Genomic DNA, 23,089 nt, shown 5'->3' with positions numbered 1-23,089 from the left:
AGAAAAGTAGGCAATGCAAATGGCCAGGGAGAAACTCCCTGAGCAGAACACCAAGATAAGAATATCTTCCACGTCCTGTGGTAGATCTTGGCGGAGGTTGGTTTTCTAGCCTGTCTCATGGTGGCAATGACCTCTTGAGATAATCCTGAATACGCTAGGATCCAGGACTCAATGGCCACACAGTCAGGTTCAGGGCCGCAGAATTCCGATGGAAAAACGGCCCTTGAGATAGCAAGTCTGGTCGGTCTGGTAGCGCCCACGGTTGGCCTACCGTGAGGTGCCACAGATCCGGGTACCACGACCTCCTCGGCCAGTCTGGAGCGACGAGGATGGCGCGGCGGCAGTCGGACCTGATCTTGCGCAGCACTCTGGGCAACAGTGCCAGAGGTGGGAAGACATAAGGTAGCCGGAACTGCGACCAATCTTGAACTAAGGCGTCCGCCGCCAGAGCTCGGTGATCGTGAGACCGCGCCATGAAAGCTGGGACCTTGTTGTTGTGCCGGGACGCCATTAGGTCAACGTCCGGCATCCCCCAGCGGCGACAGATCTCCTGAAACACGTCCGGGTGAAGAGACCATTCCCCTGCGTCCATACCCTGGCGACTGAGAAAGTCTGCTTCCCAGTTGTCCACGCCTGGGATGTGAACTGCGGATATGGTGGATGCCGTGTCTTCCACCCACGTCAGAATCCGCCGGACTTCCTGGAAGGCTTGCCGACTGCGTGTTCCTCCTTGGTGGTTGATGTATGCCACCGCTGTGGAGTTGTCCGACTGAATTCGGATCTGCTTGCCTTCCAGCCACTGCTGGAAGGCTTGTAGGGCAAGATACACTGCTCTGATTTCCAGAACATTGATCTGAAGGGTGGACTCTTGCTGAGTCCACGTACCCTGAGCCCTGTGGTGGAGAAAAACCGCTCCCCACCCTGACAGACTCGCGTCCGTCGTGACCACCGCCCAGGATGGGGGTAGGAAGGACTTTCCCTTTGACAATGAGGTGGGAAGAAGCCACCACCGAAGAGATTCCTTGGCCACCTGAGAAAGGGAGACGTTCCTGTCGAGGGACGTCGACTTCCCGTCCCATTGGCGGAGAATGTCCCATTGTAGTGGACGCAGATGAAACTGCGCGAAAGGGACTGCCTCCATTGCTGCTACCATCTTCCCTAGGAAGTGCATGAGGCGTCTCAAGGGGTGTGACTGGTGTTGAAGGAGAGATTGCACCCCTGTCTGTAGTGAACGCTGTTTGTCCAGTGGAAGCTTCACTATCGCTGAGAGAGTATGAAACTCCATGCCAAGATATGTTAGCGATTGGGTCGGGGTTAGATTTGACTTGGAAAAGTTGATGATCCACCCGAAACTCTGGAGAGTCTCCAGCGCAACGTTCAGGCTGTGTTGGCATGCCTCTTGAGAGGGAGCCTTGACAAGCAGATCGTCTAAGTAAGGGATCACAGAGTGTCCCTGAGAGTGCAGGACTGCTACTACTGCTGCCATGACCTTGGTGAAGGCCCGTGGGGCTGTCGCCAGACCGAAAGGCAGAGCTACGAACTGAAGGTGTTCGTCTCCTATAACGAAGCGTAGAAAACGCTGATGCTCTGGGGCAATCGGCACGTGGAGATAAGCATCCTTGATGTCTATTGATGCTAGGAAATCTCCTTGAGACATTGCGGCGATGACGGAGCGGAGGGATTCCATACGGAACCGTCTGGTTTTCACGTACTTGTTGAGAAGTTTTAGGTCCAGAACGGGACGGAAAGACCCGTCCTTTTTTGGTACCACAAACAAATTGGAGTAAAAACCGTGACCTTGCTCCTGAAGAGGAACAGGGATCACCACTCCTTCTGCCTTTAGAGTGCACACCGCCTGCAGAAGAGCATCGGCTCGGTCGGGAGGCGGAGACGTTCTGAAGAATCGAGTTGGAGGACGAGAACTGAACTCTATCCTGTACCCGTGGGACAGAATGTCTCTCACCCAACGGTCTTGGACCTGTGGCAGCCAAATGTCGCCAAAGCGGGAGAGCCTGCCACCGACCGAGGATGCGGAGAGAGGAGGCCGAAAGTCATGAGGAAGCCGCCTTGGTAGCGGGTCTTCCGGCTGTCTTTTTTGGGCGTGACTGAGCCCGCCAAGAATCTGAGTTCCTCTGATCCTTTTGAGTCCTTTTGGACGAGGAGAATTGGGACCTGCCCGAGCCTCGAAAGGACCGAAACCCCGACTGTCCTCTCCTCTGTTGGGGTTTGGTTTGTCTGGGCTGAGGTAAGGATGAATCCTTACCCTTGGACTGTTTAATGATTTCATCCAAACGCTCACCAAACAGTCGATCACCAGAAAATGGCAGACTGGTTAAGCACTTTTTGGACGCAGAATCTGCCTTCCATTCCCTTAACCACAAGGCTCTGCGTAAAACCACGGAGTTGGCGGACGCCACTGCCGTACGGCTCGTAGAGTCCAGAACAGCATTAATCGCGTAAGACGCAAATGCAGACATTTGAGAGGTTAAGGCTGCCACCTGCGGAACAGATGTACGTGTGACCGTGTCAATCTGTGTAAGACCAGCTGAAATAGCTTGGAGTGCCCATACGGCTGCGAATGCTGGTGCAAACGACGCGCCGATAGCTTCATAGATGGATTTCAACCAGAGCTCCATCTGTCTGTCAGTGGCATCTTTAAGTGCAGCCCCATCCTCCACTGCAACTATGGATCTAGCCGCAAGCCTGGAGATTGGGGGATCCACCTTGGGACACTGGGTCCAGCCTTTGACCACGTCAGGGGGAAAGGGATAACGTGTATCCTTAAGCCGTTTGGAGAAACGCTTATCTGGATAAGCGTGGTGTTTCTGGACTGCCTCTCTGAAGTCAGAGTGGTCCAGAAAAGTACTTAATTTACGCTTGGGATACCTGAAATGGAATTTCTCCTGCTGTGAAGCTGACTCCTCCACCGGAGGAGCAGGGGGAGAAATGTCCAACATTTTATTGATGGACGCTATAAGATCATTCACTATGGCGTCACCATCAGGTGTATCCAAATTGAGAGCGGTCTCAGGATCAGAATCCTGATCAGCTACCTCCGCCTCATCACACAGAGAGTCCTCCTGCTGGGACCCTGACCAGTGTGATGAAGTCGAGGGCCGCTCATAGCGAGCTCGCTTAGGCTGTCTGGGACTGTCGTCCGTGTCCGAGCCGTCACCCTGGGATGCATGGGACACCCCCGGAGCCCGGAGCTGTTCCAACTGAGGGGGACCAGGGAGCAATGATTCAACAGTGCCCATGGTCTGAGTTACTGGTCTAGACTGCAAAGTTTCTAGAATTTTAGTCATAGTCACAGACAATCTATCAGCAAAAACTGCAAACTCTGTCCCCGTCACCTGGACAGTATTCACAGGTGGATCTCCCTGGGTCACCTCTAGCAGAGGCCCCGGCCGAGCAGTTGCCACAGGGGCCGAGCACTGCACACAGTGGGGGTCAGTGGAACCTGCCGGTAGAATAGCCTCACATGCGGTGCAAGCAGCATAGAAAGCCTGTGCCTTGGCACTCTTGCTTTTTGCGGACGACATGCTGCTGTCTCCTCTGAGCAATCTAGGAGGGTATATAGCCAAGAATCACAAGCGACCGTACAGTGCAATGTATAGCATGCAAGCATAAAAATACAAATGTACACTTCGGCACTAGTGGGGTCAGCACCAGAGGTGCCGCTTACCGCCCGCTCAAACGCGGGTGTGTGGTCGCCAGAATCCCGTGTCTGGGTCTCCCAGAACTTGTCTCCCCTCTCCAGCTCAGACTGCACACAGGAATGGCTGCCGGCGTTCAGTGAAGAGGGGCGGACCGTGGGCGTGCCTCAGACAAAGTGCGGGAAACTGGCGTCCCACTGTGCCCAGTGTGAGGGCTGGAGTATGTAAAGTAGACTCCAGCCCTCTGCGCTGACATTCTGTACAGCGTCCCGCCCTTCCCCTGACTGGCAGGCCTGGGGGCGGGAACGAAACGAAACTAGGCCGCAAAAGCCGGGGACTCGAGTAATAAGCGCGGCCGTCATACATGCACGGCCAGCGCGGAAGTCCCCGGCGCACCACAAGTCCCAGCCGCGCCGCAGCGTAAACTGACAGCAGCGGCCGGCACGGCAGTTCCCAATACATAGACTCACTCAGCAGAGCTGTAGTGAGTAGTGGCACAAGCGCGCGGCGCTATTGTCCCCGGCGCACTAACACACCCAGCAATGCTGCAGTGTGTCTGCGTCTGTATGGGGACACAGAGTACCTTGATGTAGCAGGGCCATGTCCCTGATGATACTCAGCTCCATATCCAGCAGATTCCCCAGGGGCTGTGGATGGAGCACGGTCTCAGTGCCTGGAGACCGGTAAAATCCCACTTCACCCAGAGCCCTAAGGGGGATGGGGAAGGATGCAGCATGTGGGCTCCAGCCTCCGTACCCGCAATGGGTACCTCAACCTTAACAAACACCGCCGACAAAAGTGGGGTGAGAAGGGAGCATGCTGGGGGCCCTAGTATGGGCCCTCTTTTCTTCCATCCGACATAGTCAGCAGCTGCTGCTGACTAAACAGTGGAGCTATGCGTGGATGTCTGACCTCCTTCGCACAAAGCATGAAAACTGAGGAGCCCGTGATCCCACGGGGGGTGTATAGGCAGAAGGGGAGGGGCTTTACACTTTTAAGTGTAATACTTTGTGTGGCCTCCGGAGGCAGTAGCTATACACCCAATTGTCTGGGTCTCCCAATTAGGAGCGACAAAGAAATAACAAAAGTTCCAAAAATCTTAATAATACTCAATTCTAAAGATTATTTTTAGCCTCCAATACATACATTTAAAGGATAAAAATAATGTCCCCAGTGGGGAGAAGACCTGCCGGCTGCTGGGCTCCAACAAAGGAGAAATACCAAGTCCATACAATGGAAGGGCAGCTCACCTCAGCTAAAGTGATGAGCAGAGGGTCGAATGGAATGGATTCTGGAGGACGCTCCCATTGTAACCGATGCTTCACAGAACCATGGACCAACCTGTGAGGAAGAAACCGTACAACTTGTCAGAAGATTTGATGAGTGAGGAATGGGGGCTGGGACCCCTACTGATTGCTAAAATGAAGGGCAGAGGTTACAGTATGATGTCTACAGATTCATGACTCTCATCCCAGCTCTCTTACATTTTTCTTTTCATCTGTTCACATCAGTGGGTTTCAATTCTGTCCTCTGGCCCTGTGCGCACACGGGTTTTTTTTTTTTGTCCCTGCGGGTTTTGCTGTGGAATTAATGAGCATGTCACTTAATTTCCGCAGGTCCCTGCGTTTTCGAGGGCTGGTAGATCAATCACCTGCTGACTCTGGGTCGGCGGAGGATTGATCCCCGGTATCTGGCCAGATGCTGCTCCCCATATAAAGTTTATGGGGAACAAAATCTGGCGCAAAGGGGTAGGCGCTTCATACTCACCGATGACCGGGCGGGGCGGCTGTCACACGGCTGCCGCTGCAGTTCTTTCATTTTCCGAAGCCGGCTACCCATTAGGCTCATAACATATTCACACCATCCCTGCTCACCGATGGCTGTGATTGGTTGCAGGCAGATATGCCCCCACGCTGAGTGACAACTGTCTCACTGCATCCAATCACAGCCGCCGGTGGGCAGGTCTATAGCGTACAGTAAAATAAATGAAAAAAAAAACAAAAATAAATTAAAAAAACGGCGTGCGCTCCCCCCAATTTTCATAATCAGCCAGGATAAAGACTCACAGCTGGGGGCTGGTATTCTCAGGCTGGGGAGCCCCCAGCCTAAAAATATAAGCCAGCAGCCGCCCGGAAATGTCACATCCATTAGATGCGACAGTCCTGGGACTTTTCCCGCCTCTTCCCGTTGCCCTGGTGGCATTTGGGGTAATAAGGAGTTAATGGCAGCAGCCTATAGCTACCACTAAGTCCTAGTTTAGTGATGGCAGGCGTCTATGAGACACCTCCTCATCACTAAACTGTAAGTAACAGTAGAACACAAACACCCCAAAAATCCTTTATTTGGAATAAAAGACAAAAAAGCCCCCACTTTCATTACTTTATTAACCCCTAAAACACCCAGATCCGATGTAATCCACACGATGTCCCACGACGCATCCAGCTCTGCTACATCTGACAATCACAGAGAGCAGCCATATAACACGACCGCTCTATGTGAGGGTAAGGCCGCAAGTGAAGTGAGCCGCCGGGATCAGCGGTGACTCCAGCTGTCACTGCACATCACCTGACTGAAGTCACCACGGATCTCGCGGTCACTTCAGCCACGGCCAGATTTGCGGTAACAGCTGGAGGACTCCCGCTGTATACTCACCTCTCCTCACACCACGCAGCATTGCTCGCTTCCTGTCTGCCGGCCAGTCGACCTGTGTGGAGCCGTGTGTACAGCGATGACGTCATCCCTGTGCTCACCGCTCTCTACACAGATCAGCTGGCCGGCAGACAGGAGGACACCGCGATGCTGCAGGGGAACAGTGTGTATACCATACTTATGCACTGCCCCTTGCGGTGATGATGGTGCACTGGGGAGGGCAGTAATCACAGCCGCACAGGATCACTCCAGGCTGTAGTTGCCAGGGGTGATCACGCGGGCCGGCTCTTTAGTATGTGCGCATCCCCCGCCCATCATCCCACCCACCGGTGAGCAGGGAAGACGTGAATATGTTATGAGCCTAATGAGCGGCCAGTTTCGGAAGATGAAAGACCTGGCGCAGCAGCAGTGTGACAGCCGCCCGATCATCGGTGAGTATGAAGCTCCTACCCCCTTGCGCCAGCTGGATGATATTTTTAGGCTTGGGGGGGATCCCAATAATATGAGTCTCCCTAGCCTGAGAATACCAGCCCCCAAGTATGAGACTTTATCTTGGCTGGTTATCAAAATTGGGGGAACCGCACGCCGTTTTTTTTTTGTTTTTTTTAAATTACCCTCATACAGTGTCAGCAGCAGATCCTCGCCCCATAACCATGTGTCATGACCACATTTTTTGCTTAATTTTATTTTCCTATTTTCCTCCTCTAAAACCAGGGTGCGTCTTATGGTCCGGTGCGTCTTATAGTCCGAAAAATACGGTAGCTTTTAAATCCTGACAAGCATACTGGAGCAGCGGAAACAGGAAGGAAATGAAGGTTTTATTTTCCCTGCAGCCGCTCGCTTGCTGTCATCAGTGCAGTGCAGGAAGCAGTTACAGTCACCAATCACTATACTGTGAACTCACTGTAATCACATCCCAACACACTGACAGCCTGCTGTGTCCGTGCAGCGTGTGTCAATCAATGTGCGATGTATAGCCAGCACTGACTGTTAGCCTATGTGCCCACGGGAGATCGTACCTGCGGACTTTTCTGCAGGTATTTCAGCAGGTTCACGCAGCAACTCCCCGGAATCCGCAGCTATCCATTGCTGCGGTATATCTGCGGAGTTATTGCAGTAAACCTGTGCGGAATTCCTGCCCTGTATCTCCATAGTGGAGGGGCGGGAATTCCGCAGGTATTACCGCATGAATAATGGACATGCAGTTACGTGCGGCTGCGGGAAATCCACAGCATATTCTGCATACGCAAATACCACAGCATTGATACAACACTCCCCAAATCCCATAGGATAACATGGGGAGTGTCTGTACTTGCATAAACCCGCAGATCTATCTGGAAAATCTAGAAAATCCGCGGTTACTTTCTCCCGTGGGCACATGGCCTTACAGCCCCCTGCACACCCCATGACTGGAAGAAAGCGGCTGCAGGGAGAATACAATTTCTTCCTGTAGTGAGAGCTATGTCTAGGCTAGGTCTTTTGCGGCAGTGACTGGTGGAGGGGGGATCTCAGCATTCAGAGGCCACTGATAGAAACTTCTCACATGTTCCTACCACATAACGAAAGATGACGGGAACTATGATGACCATTGAAAACAAGTTACATATTTCACAATTCTAAAAAGTGGAAAATTGGTCAATCCTGACCATTGAGAGGACAGGAGTAACGACAAATTATCGATGGAAGGAATTCCCTATACAGGAGAACCAAAAACAGGTCACTTATAACTCTGGGGAACTCCGACAACGTCCAGCAAATGTGTGTCTGTGTATTCACCTGCATGGAATGCCTCCTTTAGAATAGATCGCTGCAAACGGAGAGGACGAGCGCGGAGTGTCCGCAAACTGCCAGGAAAAAGACACAAATTAATACCGCAAATAAATAATAGACGGGAATACATTATTGTGATTGTTGCTTAATTCCCACATAAGAAACGTTATCGGGGCACGGACAGAACCATCAAAGGGGAACAGTCACTGAGAATATTATTTAAAAAAAAAAATCTCATAAGGCATCCCCCTCTTCTCCATTTTATAAAAATAACCTCACTACAAGAAAGTCCCCCGCCCGCTAGAAAAGAGGGTCCGGGTTCCCTGCTCCTTCGCGCACTGTGCAGGCAGCACCACCGCTCCGCTCTGTGGTCTCCTCACTGAGCTCGTAAGGAGGAATTGAGATTTGTGATCTCCTAATTGAGGAGGACCAAGAGGACAAGGAGACCCCAGTGACCACATTAATCATCTATTCTGTGGACAGGCGATAATCGTCCATGATTCAGCCTAGCAGTGAGTAATGTGGCAGTGGCTGAAGAGTGGGGACTCATCACTACAGCAGAGGTACAAGCCCCCTGGATCTACTCACTGCAGGACCCGAGTGAGGAAAGCTGGAAAGGAGCAGCGAAGGACAGTGATTGGCTATAGGAGTCAGTCCTATAGAAACTGAATGCTCCACCGCCGCCGAATGCTCCACCAACACCCAATACTCACCCCCCCGAGTGCTCCACCTCCACCCAAGGCTCACCCCAACTGAATGCTCTACCTCCGCCCAATGCTCCACCACAGAATGCTCCACCACTGCCCAATGCTCGAAGTCCACCAAATGCTCCACCTCCACCCAAAACTCGCCCCCACTGAATGCTCTACCTCCGCCCAATGCTCCACCACTGCCCAATACTCCACCACCATCCAATGCTCGAACTCCACCGAATGCTCCACTACTGCCCAATTCTAGCCCCCACCAAATGCTCTACCTCTGCCCAATGCTCCACCACCGCCCAATGCTTGAACTGCACTGAATGCTCCACTACTGCCCAATGCTTGCCCTCACCGAATGCTCCACCTCCACACAGGGCTCGCCCCACTGAATGCTCCACCACGGCCCAATGCTCCACCACCGCCCAAGGCTACACCCCCGCCCAAGGCTTGCCCCCACTGAATGCTCTTCCTCCGCCCAATGCTCCATCACCGAATGCTCCACCACTGCACAATGCTTCACCACAGCCCAATGCTCGAACTCCACCGAATTCTCCACTACTGCCCAATGCTTGCCCCCACCGAATGCTCTACCTCTGCCCAATTCTCCACCACCGAATGCTGCACCTCCACACACTGTTCCACCTCTGCCAACCCAATGCTTTACCACCGAATGCTCCACTGCCCAATTCTGCACCACTGCTCCATACAACCTGCTCCTGAGGAGGGACAGGAGGCAGTGAAGCTTTGTTCTAATGACCGCAGTGGTCCCAGAGGTCAGACCTATCACTTCCTGTGGAAAAGGTCAGAGACTTTATGAAAACCCCATTAACACCTTCCCACTGCTGACAATTACTATTTTTTCCCCTCTTTCTTCCCCTTTGAGACTTGCTTGTTGCAGGATGTGCTCTAGTTTTGAATGCCGCCATTCATTGTATCAAATAATGAAAAGCAGGAAAAAAATATTCCAAGTTGGGGGAAAATGGTGAAAAAAAAATGCAGTTTTGCCATTGTTTTGGGGTATTTTACTTGTATTGCATTCATTCACAGCAGGCATACCTCGCTGATTGTGAGGTGTGACCGCTGGGACCCACACAGACTGGCAAAAAGGGAGTTTTTAACACTTTTATCCCAGTTAGCGGTGAGTTGCATGTCAGGCTACTGCGCCATCCATTCTCTATGGGGCTGGCGGAAAAAGCTGAGTGCAGCACTTGGCCCCATAGGGATTGAATGGATCGGCTGCCGGGCATCTGAGCCACTGCTCTATTTTAACAAGGATTAAAGTTCCCCGGCTACGATCAACAAATCTTGATCAAATCCTGTCGTTAGGACATAACGTCCCTGGACATTCTCTGTAAGCATCAGCGAATGCAGCCGGCCAAATAACCCAGCCAGCACTCACTGATTGTGGAGAGTTCAGCTCCTGAGCACACTCTATACCCTCCCCGCGGTGTGCCGCTCATCAACATAGGTGTACTCTATTACCATGCATCTGTAGTGGAGGTCAGGCAGCTCACCGGGTCTATGGTCTTGGGGTTCAGCTTGTCGCTTGGCTTCGCACGACTTGCTCCAACCGGGGCTGCAGACGCTGAGGGCGCTGGGGTCGTCTTACCTCTCGTCAATGCACTTCTGGACTGGGCTCTGGAGGATGCCGACATTTTTTGACCATAATTCTCTATGAAGAAGAAATGGGGTGAGGTTCACACACAGCTGACATCTGCACAGGACGCATCAGTCCATCCCACTGACTGCGCACACTGGGGCCTTCCCCAGGACCCATCACCGACAGCCTTCACCGGTACCTAGAAGACACCAGGGCCTCCACCAGGACCTACAAGACGCCGGGGCCTCCACCAGAAGCCTTGATTAGGACCTAGAAGACACCGGAGCCTTCACCAGGACCTAGAAGACGCCGGGGCCTCCACCAGAAGCCTTGATTAGGACCTAGAAGACACCGGGGTCTTCACCAGGACCTAGAAGACGCCGGGGCCTCCACCAGAAGCCTTGATTAGGACCTAGAAGACACCGGGGCCTTCACCAGGACCTAGAAGACGCCGGGGCCTCCACCAGAAGCCTTGATTAGGACCTAGAAGACACCGGGGCCTTCACCAGGACCTAGAAGACGCCGGGGCCTCCACCAGAAGCCTTGATTAGGACCTAGAAGACACCGGGGCCTCCACCAGTACCTAGAAGACACCGGGGCCTCCACCAGGATCTAGAAGACGCCGGGGCCTCCACCAGGATCTAGAAGACGCCGGGGCCTCCACCAGGATCTAGAAGACGCCGGGGCCTCCACCAGGATCTAGAAGACGCCGGGGCCTCCACCAGAAGACTTGATTAGGACCTAGAAAACATCGGGGCCTCCGCAGGGAGCCTCCACCGCGACCCAGAAGACGCAGGGAGCCTCCACCGCGACCCAGAAGACGCAGGGAGCCTCCACCGCGACCCAGAAGACGCAGGGAGCCTCCACCGCGACCCAGAAGACGCAGGGAGCCTCCACCGCGACCCAGAAGACGCAGGGAGCCTCCACCGCGACCCAGAAGACGCAGGGAGCCTCCACCGCGACCCAGAAGACGCAGGGAGCCTCCACCGCGACCCAGAAGACGCAGGGAGCCTCCACTGGGACCCTATTCCAGGACCTAGAAGACGCCGGGAGCCTTTACCATGACCAAGAAGACACTGAGCTTCCACTAGGACCCTCCACTGAGACCTAGAAGACATCGGGCCTCCACCGAGAGAGCCTCCACCAGGACCCTCCACTGAGAAGACAATGGCACCGCGACGACCCTAAATATACTGCATTTATACACGGTGTATCCACCAAATCCCAAGAGGGGCCCCACCATCTATAGGGCACAAATGTCGCCATCCTGGTCACCAAAAAGTGACTGAACAGAAGCAAGAAGCACCAAACTGAGCCAAAACTGGACACATGGACAGCACTTACCAGCACACAGCCTAACTCACACGAGTCCCCATAATCTGCCAAAACTCACATTCCGGGCTCTGGGAAAGCTGGAGCCGATCATAAGGAGCTGTAATGGCGGCCATATTGGTTATCACCGCGATACTCAGGCGACATATCACTCTGATCAGACGGCAATGAACGTACGCAGCGAAAACACCGATCTCCGCAGCCCCAAGCTCCCGGCACCGACCAGCCGATATCTCCAGTACTTACAGGGCCTGTGTCTGTCAGGATCTGCACTCTGCAGCCACAGCGCAAACCTCCCAAGTTACCATAGAAACCACAGCCGCGCTACGGACGCCCGAGAAGGACAAAACTCTACTGGTGGCGCTGCTCATGTGTATTGTACTTCCCTCTCATGATCCAGCGGCATATGAATGTCCGTACGTCCACAGAGGACGCAAAGACTGCAGGTGCCAGGAGTCCTCAGCTTCATACAGCGCAATTTATCACTTTCTTGGTGTATTTTTATGTACTGATAATATTTTCCTGCTTTTGTTGTTTTTGTAGCCAAATATATATATATTCATTCCTGTACTCATATTACATAAAGTATTAACGTGGACTATACACAGCTCCTGACGCCCATCACACCCCACATACAGCTCCTGCCGCCCATCACACCCCACATACAGCTCCTGCCGCCCATCACACACCACCTACAGCTCCTGATGCCCATCACACCCCACATACAGCTCCTGCCACCCATCACACCCCACATACAGCTCCTGCCACCCATCACACCCCACCTACAGCTCCTGCCGTCCATCACACCCCACATACAGCGCCTGCCGCCCATCACACCCCACATACAGCTCCTGCCGCCCATCACACCCCACATACAGCTCCTGCCGCCCATCACACACCACATACAGCTCCTGCCGCCCATCACACACCACATACAGCTCCTGCCGCCCATCACACACCACATACAGCTCCTGCCGCCCATCACAACCCATATACAGCGCCTGCCGCCCATCACACCCCACCTACAGCTCTTGCCGCCCATCACACCCCACATACAGCTCCTGCCACCCATCACACCCCACATACAGCTCCTGCCGCCCATCACACCCCACATACAGCTCCTGCCGCCCATCACACCCCACCTACAGCTCCTGCCGCCCATCACACCCCACCTACAGCTCCTGCCGCCCATCACACCCCACATACAGCTCCTGCCGCCCATCACACCCCACATACAGCTCCTGCCGCCCATCACACCCCACCTACAGCTCTTGCCGCCCATCACACCCCACATACAGCTCCTGCCACCCATCACACCCCACATACAGCTCCTGCCGCCCATCACACCCCACCTACAGCTCCTGATGCCCATCACACCCCACATCCAGCTCTTGCCACCCATCACACACCACATACAGCTCCTGCCACCCATCACACACCACATACAGCTCCTGCCGCCCATCACACCCCACCTACAGCTCCTGATGCCCATCACACCCCACATCCAGCTCTTGCCACCCATCACACACCACATACAGCTCCTGCCACCCATCACACACCACATACAGCTCCTGCCGCCCATCACACCCCACCTACAGCTCCTGATGCCCATCACACCCCACATACAGCTCCTGCCACCCATCACACCCCACCTACAGCTCCTGCCACCCATCACACCCCACATACAGCTCCTGATGCCCATCACACCCCACGTACAGCTCCTAACGCCCATCACACCCCACCTACAGCTCCTGCCGCCCATCACACCCCACATACAGCTCCTGCCGCCCATCACACCCCACCTACAGCTCCTGCCGCCCATCACACCCCACCTACAGCTCCTGCCGCCCATCACACCCCACCTACAGCTCCTGCCGCCCATCACACCCCACTTACAGCTCCTGCCGCCAATCACACCCCACCTACAGCTCCTGCCGCCCATCACACCCCACCTACAGCTCCTGCCGCCCATCACACCCCACCTACAGCTCCTGCCGCCAATCACACCCCACCTACAGCTCCTGCCGCCCATCACACCCCACCTACAGCTCCTGCCGCCAATCACACCCCACATACAGCGCATGCCGCCCATCACACCCCACCTACAGCTCCTGCCGTCCATCACACCCCACATACAGCTCCTGCCGCCCATCACAACCCATATACAGCGCCTGCCGCCCATCACACCCCACCTACAGCTCCTGCCGCCCATCACAACCCACATACAGCTTCTGCCGCCCATCACACACCACATACAGCTCCTGCCACCCATCACACCCCACATACAGCTCCTGCCGCCCATCACACCCCACATACAGCTCCTGCCGCCCATCACACCCCACCTACAGCTCCTGCCGCCCATCACACCCCACCTACAGCTCCTGCCGCCCATCACACCCCACATACAGCTCCTGCCGTCCATCACACCCCACATACAGCGCCTGCCGCCCATCACACCCCACATACAGCTCCTGCCGCCCATCACACACCACATACAGCTCCTGCCGCCCATCACACACCACATACAGCTCCTGCCGCCCATCACAACCCATATACAGCGCCTGCCGCCCATCACACCCCACCTACAGCTCTTGCCGCCCATCACACCCCACATACAGCTCCTGCCACCCATCACACCCCACATACAGCTCCTGCCGCCCATCACACCCCACATACAGCTCCTGCCGCCCATCACACCCCACCTACAGCTCCTGCCGCCCATCACACCCCACCTACAGCTCCTGCCGCCCATCACACCCCACATACAGCTCCTGCCGCCCATCACACCCCACATACAGCTCCTGCCGCCCATCACACCCCACCTACAGCTCTTGCCGCCCATCACACCCCACATACAGCTCCTGCCACCCATCACACCCCACATACAGCTCCTGCCGCCCATCACACCCCACCTACAGCTCCTGATGCCCATCACACCCCACATCCAGCTCTTGCCACCCATCACACACCACATACAGCTCCTGCCACCCATCACACACCACATACAGCTCCTGCCGCCCATCACACCCCACCTACAGCTCCTGATGCCCATCACACCCCACATCCAGCTCTTGCCACCCATCACACACCACATACAGCTCCTGCCACCCATCACACACCACATACAGCTCCTGCCGCCCATCACACCCCACCTACAGCTCCTGCCACCCATCACACCCCACCTACAGCTCCTGCCACCCATCACACCCCACATACAGCTCCTGATGCCCATCACACCCCACGTACAGCTCCTAACGCCCATCACACCCCACCTACAGCTCCTGCCGCCCATCACACCCAACATACAGCTCCTGCCGCCCATCACACCCCACCTACAGCTCCTGCCGCCCATCACACCCCACCTACAGCTCCTGCCGCCCATCACACCCCACCTACAGCTCCTGCCGCCCATCACACCCCACTTACAGCTCCTGCCGCCAATCACACCCCACCTACAGCTCCTGCCGCCCATCACACCCCACCTACAGCTCCTGCCGCCCATCACACCCCACCTACAGCTCCTGCCGCCAATCACACCCCACCTACAGCTCCTGCCGCCCATCACACCCCACCTACAGCTCCTGCCGCCAATCACACCCCACATACAGCGCATGCCGCCCATCACACCCCACCTACAGCTCCTGCCGTCCATCACACCCCACATACAGCTCCTGCCGCCCATCACAACCCATATACAGCGCCTGCCGCCCATCACACCCCACCTACAGCTCCTGCCGCCCATCACAACCCACATACAGCTTCTGCCGCCCATCACACACCACATACAGCTCCTGCCACCCATCACAACCCACATACAGCTCCTGCCGCCCATCACACCCCACCTACAGCTCCTGCCGCCAATCACACCCCACCTACAGCTCCTGCCGCCCATCACACCCCACCTACAGCTCCTGCCGCCCATCACACCCCACATACAGCTCCTGCCGCCCATCACACCCCATATACAGCGCCTGCCGCCCATCACACCCCATATACAGCTCCTGCCACCAATCACACCCCACCTACAGCTCCTGCCGCCCATCACACCCCACCTACAGCTCCTGCCGCCCATCACACCCCACCTACAGCTCCTGCCACCAATCACACCCCATATACAGCGCCTGCCACCCATCACACCCCACCTACAGCTCCTGCCGCCCATCACACCCCACCTACAGCTCCTGCCGCCTATCACACCCCACCTACAGATCCTGCCGCCCATCACACCCCATATACAGCTCCTGCCGCCAATCACACCCAATATACAGCGCCTGCCGCCCATCACACCCCACCTACAGCTCCTGCCGCCCATCACACCGCATATACAGCTCCTGCCACCAATCACACCCCATATACAGCGCCTGCCGCCAATCACACCCCATATACAGCGCCTACCGCCCATCACACCTCATATACAGCTCCTGCCACCAATCACACCCCATATACAGCTCCTGCCACCAATCACACCCCATATACAGCGCCTGCCGCCCATCACACCCCATATACAGCGCCTGCCGCCCATCACACCCCATATACAGCTCCTGCCACCAATCACACCCCATTTACAGCACCTGCCACCAATCACACCCCATTTACAGCACCTGCCGCCCATCACACCCCACATACAGCTCCTGCCACCCATCACACCCCACCTACAGCTCCTGCCGCCCATCACACCCCACATACAGCTCCTGCCGCCAATCACACCCCATATACAGCGCCTGCCGCCCATCACACCCCATATACAGCTCCTGCCACCAATCACACCCCATATACAGCTCCTGCCACCAATCACACCCCATATACAGCGCCTGCCGCCCATCACACCCCATATACAGCTCCTGCCACCAATCACACCCCATTTACAGCACCTGCCACCAATCACACCCCATATACAGCTCCTGCCACCAATCACACCCCATATACAGCGCCTGCCGCCCATCACACCCCATATACAGCTCCTGCCACCAATCACACCCCATATACAGCTCCTGCCACCAATCACACCCCATATACAGCGCCTGCCACCCGTCACACCCCACATACAGCTCCTGCCATGCATCACACCCCATATACAGCGCCTGCCGCCCATCACACCCCACACACAGCTCCTGCCGCCCATCACACCCCACACACAGCTCCTGCCGCCCATCACACCCCATATACAGCTCCTGCCACCAATCACAGCCCATATACAGCGCCTGCCGCCCATCACACCCCACCTACAGCTCCTGCCGCCCATCACACCCCACACACAGCTCCTGCCGCCCATCACACCCCACACACAGCTCCTGCCGCCCATCACACCCCATATACAGCTCCTGCCACCAATCACAGCCCATATACAGCTCCTGCCACCCATCACACACCACATACAGCTCCTGCCGCCCATCACACCCCACCTACAGCTCCTGCCGCCCATCACACCCCACCTACAGCTCCTGCCGCCCATCACACACCACATACAGCTCCTGCCGCCCATCACACCTTACCTACAGCTCCTGCCGTCCATCACACCCCATATACAGCTCCTGCCGCCCATCACACCCCACCTACAGCTCCTGCCACCAATCACACCCCATATACAGCTCCTGCCGCCCATCACACCCCACCTACAGATCCTGCAGCCCATCACACCCCATATACATCTCCTGCCACCCATCACACCCTACATACAGCTCCTGCCGCCCATCACACCCCACATACAGCTCCTGCCGCCCATCACACCCCATATACAGCTCCTGCTGCTAATCACACCTCACATATGTATATGTATGTATGTATATATGTATCCCACCCCACCATAGCAGTTTAAGCCATGCTCCCCTATATTCTCTTTAGAAAACCTTTACTATAAAGGCGTATGTAATCCTATCTGAAGTACTTATTGGTATTGATGAGTGGACCCGGACTGTAAAAGTCTGGATCCGTGCGGTTTCAAATTTACCCGAGTGCCGGATCCGGGTGCAGATCCCAATCCGGAACTGTGGAAATAAAAAAAAAAAATAGAAAATAAGAATGAAGCAAGCGCATCATACTTTCCGAGGCTCTGGAGCGCCTGTGCACTGGTCTCGCGGCCACTCATTCAATTCAGGGGCCGCTCATTACCTTCATTGCATATGCACTGCTTTCCCCGCCCACCAGCCGTCCTGGTGTCTATGATTGGTTGCAGTCAGATGCGCCCCCAGCCTGTGTGACAGCATCTGCCTGCAACCAATCAAAGGCGCTGTCTGCAGGTCTATATCGTACAGTGAAAATAAATAAAAATATTTGGCGTAGTTGTGTGTACAGTCATATGAAAACGTTTAGGCACCCCTATTAATCTTAACCTTTTTTCTTTAGAACAATTTGGGTTTTTGCAACAGCTATTTCAGTTTCATATATCTAATAACTGATGGACTGAGTAATATTTCTGGATTGAAATGAGGTTTATTGTACTAACAGAAAATGTGCAATCCGCATTTAAAACAAAATTTGACCAGTGCAAAAGTATGGGCACCTCAACATAAAAGTGACATTAATATTTTGTAGATCCTCCTTTTGCTAAAATCACAGCCTCTAGTTGCTTCCTGTAGCTTTTAAGGAGTTCCTGGATCCTGGATGAAGGTATATTTGACCATTCCTGTTTACAAAACAATTCCAGTTCAGTTAAGTTTGATGGTCGCCGAGCATGGACAGCACGCTGCAAATCATCCCACAGATTTTCAATGATATTCAGGTCTGGGGACTGGGATGGTCATTCCAGAACATTGTAATTGTTCCTCTGCATGAATGCCTGAGTAGATTTGGAGCGGTGTTTTGGATCATTGTCTTGCTGAAATATCCTTCCCTGTGTAACTCAACTTCGTCACTGATTCTTGCACATTATTGTCAAGAATCTGCTGATACTGAGTTGAATCCATGTGACCCTCAACTTCAACAAGATTCCCGGTGCCGGCATTGGCCACACAGCCCCAAAGCATGATGGAACCTCCACCAAATTTTACTGTGGGTAGCAAGTGCTTTTCTTGGAATGCCGTGTTTTTTTGCCCCCATGCATAACGCCTTTTTGTATGACCAAACAACTCAATCTTTGTTTCATCAGTCCACAGGACCTTTTTCCAAAATGTAACTGGCTTGTCCAAATGTGCTTTTGCATACCTCAGGCGACTCTGTTTGTGGCGTGCTTGCAGAAACGGCTTCTTTCGCATCACTCTCCCATACAGCTTCTCCTTGTGCAACCTGCGCTGTATTGTTGACCGATGCACATTGACACCATCTGCAGCAAGATGATGCTGCAGGTCTTTGGAGGTGGTCTGGGGATTGTCCTTGACTGTTCTCACCATTCTTCTTCTCTGCCTTTCTGATATTTTTCTTGGCCTGCCACCTCTGGGCTTAACAAGAACTGTACCTGTGTTCTTCCATTTCCTTACTATGTTCTTCACAGTGGAAACTGATAGTTTAAATCTCTGAGACAACTTTTTGTATCATTCCCCTGAACAACTATGTTGAATAATCTTTGTTTTCAGATCATTTGAGAGTTGTTTTGAGGAGCCCATGATGCCACTCTTCATAGGAGATTCAAATAGGAGAACAACTTGCAAGTGGCCACCTTTAATACCTTTTCTCATGATTGGATACACCTGCCTATGAAGTTCAAAGCTCAATGAGGTTACAAAACCAATTTAGTGCTTTAGTAAGTCAGTAAAAATAGTTAGGAGTGTTCAAATCAAGAAATTGATAAGGGTGCCCATACTTTTGCACCGGGCAAATTTTGTTTAAATGCGTATTGCACATTTTCTGTTAGTACAATAAACCTCATTTCAATCCAGAAATATTACTCAGTCCATCAGTTATTAGATATATGAAACTGAAATAGCTGTTGCAAAAACCCAAATTGTTATAAAGAAAAAAGGTTAACATTAATAGGGGTGCCCAAACTTTTTCATATGACTGTATCTTTGCTGTGTATCAAAATAAGAGGAACCGCATGCAGATTTTTTGTATTTTTTTTTTATTTAAATAAATTAAAAAAACAGTGCACGGTACCAGCAAATTTTGATACCCAGCCATAATAAAGTTTGACAGCTGGGGGCTAGTATTCTCAGGTTGGGTAGACCCATGGGTATTGGGAGCCCCCCCAGCCTGCAGCTGCACTGAAATTGTCACACCCATCCTTGCAGATGTTGTCCTTTGCGGGATCTGAACCCAGGGTCCCAGCGCTGCAAGACTGCAGTACTAACCACTGAGCCACCTCACCCTATTATAATCAAATGAGCCAACCAATTATTATATATATTATTATTTATATTAATAATAATTATATATTTTATTAATAATAATTTTAATAATAAATTATTATAATTAATTAAATTAATAATTAAATTAATTAAATTATAATTAACAATAATAATTATTATTATATATATTATTTCATATATATATATATATATATATATATATATATATATATATATACCAATATTATAATAAAATTACCCCATTCGTACCATAGATGCAGTTCCCATCGGTGCTGCCTGCCTCTACTCTATATTTATGGCATGTCCGATGGATATGCAGTAAATATACTTAGTGGAAAAAGCTCATTTAGGCCCAGTTCACACTTTGAGTATTTAGGGAGTTTTTGATGTTCCAGAATTTTCTTAACTTATTATGTAAATTAAGTTTCATTTGTTATTATCGCATTTTTGACCCCGCAGTTTTTTCTATTTTTAGTCTGTTGTGTTTTAAATAAAGCTGTGTTGCTTTTGATACTTCCTGCCCGCACTTGTCTAGTGATCTGATCAGCCGACATGTGCAGCTACCGTATTTTCCGGCGTATAAGACGACTGGGCATATAAACTGACCCCCAACTTTTCCAGTTAAAATATAGAGTTTGGGATATATCATATATACTCCAGTGTAAGCCGACCCGAGTAATGTCCCCATTGTTTAATGATGTCCCCTGCAGTAATGTCCCCATTGTTTAATGATGTCCCCTGCGGTAATGTCCCCATTGTTTAATGATGTCCCCTGCTGTAATGTCCCCATTGTTTAATGATGTCCCCTGCAGTAATGTCCCCATAGTTTAATGATGTCCCCTGCAGTAATGTCCCCATTGTTTAATGATGTCCCCTGCAGTAATGTCCCCATTGTTTAATGATGTCCTCTGCAGTAATGTCCCCATTGTTTAATGATGTCCCCTGCAGTAATGTCCCCATTGTTTAATGATGTCCCCTGCGGTAATGTCCCCATTGTTTAATGATGTCCCCTGCGGTAATGTCCCCATTGTTTAATGATTTCCCCTGCTGTAATGTCCCCACTGTTTAATGATGTCCCCTGCGGTAATGTCCCCATTGTTTAATGATGTCCCCTGCGGTAATGTCCCCATTGTTTAATGATGTCCCCTGCTGTAATGTCCCCACTGTTTAATGATGTCCCCTGCTGTAATGTCCCCATTGTTTAATGATGTCCCCTGCAGTAATGTCCCCATTGTTTAATGATGTCCACTGCGGTAATGTCCCCATTGTTTAATGATGTCCCCTGCTGTAATGTCCCCATTGTTTAATGATGTCCCCTGCTGTAATGTCCCTATTGTTTAATGATGTCCCCTGCTGTAATGTCCCCATTGTTTAATGATGTCCCCTGCTGTAATGTCCCCATTGTTTAATGATGTCCCCTGCAGTAATGTCCCCATTGTTTAATGATGTCCCCTGCAGTAATGTCCCCATTGTTTAATGATGTCCCCTGCAGTAATGTCCCCATTGTTTAATGATGTCTCCTGTTGTAATGTCCCCATTGTTTAATGATGTCCCCTGCAGTAATGTCCCCATTGTTTAATGATGTCCCCTGCAGTAATGTCCCCATTGTTTAATGATGTCCCCTGCAGTAATGTCCCCATTGTTTAATGATGTCCCCTGCAGTAATGTCCCCATTGTTTAATGATGTCCCCTGCAGTAATGTCCCCATTGTTTAATGATGTCCCCTGCAGTAATGTCCCCATTGTTTAATGATGTCCCCTGCTGTAATGTCCCCATTGTTTAATGATGTCCCCTGCAGTAATGTCCCCATTGTTTAATGATGTCCCCTGCAGTAATGTCCCCATTGTTTAATGATGTCCCCTGCAGTAATGTCCCCATTGTTTAATGATGTCCCCTGCTGTAATGTCCCCATTGTTTAATGATGTCCCCTGCAGTAATGTCCCCATTGTTTAATGATGTCTCCTGTTGTAATGTCCCCATTGTTTAATAATGCCCTCCTGCTGGTTCCCTTATTATGCAGTTGTTTACACACAATAAAAGATATTCTCACCTCTCCTCGGAGCCTGATCTGCATCCAGCTGCATCTTGCAGGACACAGACTCCTCCGTGATAACGTGAATGGAGCAACTGAAGCACGATGTCGTCATGGCTTTACAGCAGTTGAATGCTTTGTGGCGCCGTAAAGCATTCAACTGTAGTAAAGCCATGACGACATCCTGCAGCAACTGCTGCATACACCGGACACTATCACGAGGAGCCTGTGTACCTGCGGACTGCAAGAAGCAGCTGGAGGCAGCGCGGGCTCGGAGGAGAGGTGAGAATATCTTTTATTGTTTGTACTGCAGTAAAGCCATGACCGCACCGTGCACAGCCGTAGACACCTGGCATATAAGATGACCCCCGACTTTTGAGAAGATTTTCAGGAGTTAAAAAGTCGTCTTATACGCCGGAAAATATGGTAACTAGTTAGATTGCGCTGTCAAACTCTCATGTAACGTGCTCTGGCGGGGATTGTGCTGTTCCCCACTGCCATCGGCGGTCCTGTGACACGATCACAGGGTGCCAATGGGGTGTCATGGCAGCTCAGGGTCAGATGATGATACCTGTCGCTGTGATGACTCGCTTCCTGTGAGTGGCTGCAGAGCACCAGCAGTCACAGGAGAGCAGCATTTCTGCTGATCAGAGTGATGCTGGTGTTGCTCTGATCAGCAGAAGCGATCGGACAGTGCAGGCATAAATACCCCTAGGGGGACTAGTAAAATTAATAAAACATTTAAATAAAATGTTTTTAAAAATATGGAAAAATAAAAAATAACCTAAAAGTTCAAATCACCCCACTTTCGCTCCTTTGAAAATAAAATTATACACATATTTGGTATCACCGCTTTCAGAAATGCCTGATCTATGAACATATAAAATAAATTAATCTGATTGGTAAAGGGGGTAATGAGAAAAAAAATCAAAGCACCAGAATTACGTATTTTTGGTCACCGCAATAATGCATTAAAATGCAATAACAGGCGATCAAAATGTCGCATCTGCCATAAAATGGTATAATGAAAAATATCAGTCCAAGACACAACAGATAAGCCATCACTGAACACAAGATGCTGAAAGATGAGCACACTACGGGTCTCGGAA

General features: G+C 52.0%; 1 protein-coding gene across 3 annotated transcripts in view; it reads right to left on the bottom strand.

Moving 5' to 3' along the window:
• The window catches only part of PACRGL (parkin coregulated like), a 49,612-nt gene extending 27,575 nt beyond the window's left edge, over positions 1 to 22,037 (bottom strand). Inside the window, exons 1-5 of one of the 3 annotated variants that reach the window (XM_075333634.1) lie at positions 21,999 to 22,037; positions 17,656 to 17,692; positions 10,291 to 10,448; positions 8,082 to 8,149; positions 4,907 to 4,997 (exon numbers count right to left, since the gene is read on the bottom strand). In XM_075333634.1, coding sequence (XP_075189749.1) covers positions 4,907 to 4,997; positions 8,082 to 8,149; positions 10,291 to 10,448; positions 17,656 to 17,692; positions 21,999 to 22,022 — 378 coding nt within the window. In that variant the 5' untranslated portion in view covers positions 22,023 to 22,037. The other 2 variants (XM_075333638.1, XM_075333646.1) reach the window with 2 other exon arrangements.
• Positions 22,038 to 23,089: the final 1,052 nt, after the last annotated feature.

Source organism: Anomaloglossus baeobatrachus, chromosome 1 (assembly GCF_048569485.1).
Source record: "Anomaloglossus baeobatrachus isolate aAnoBae1 chromosome 1, aAnoBae1.hap1, whole genome shotgun sequence".
Lineage (NCBI taxonomy): Eukaryota > Metazoa > Chordata > Amphibia > Anura > Aromobatidae > Anomaloglossus > Anomaloglossus baeobatrachus.
This window is presented reverse-complemented; position numbering and strand designations above follow the sequence as displayed.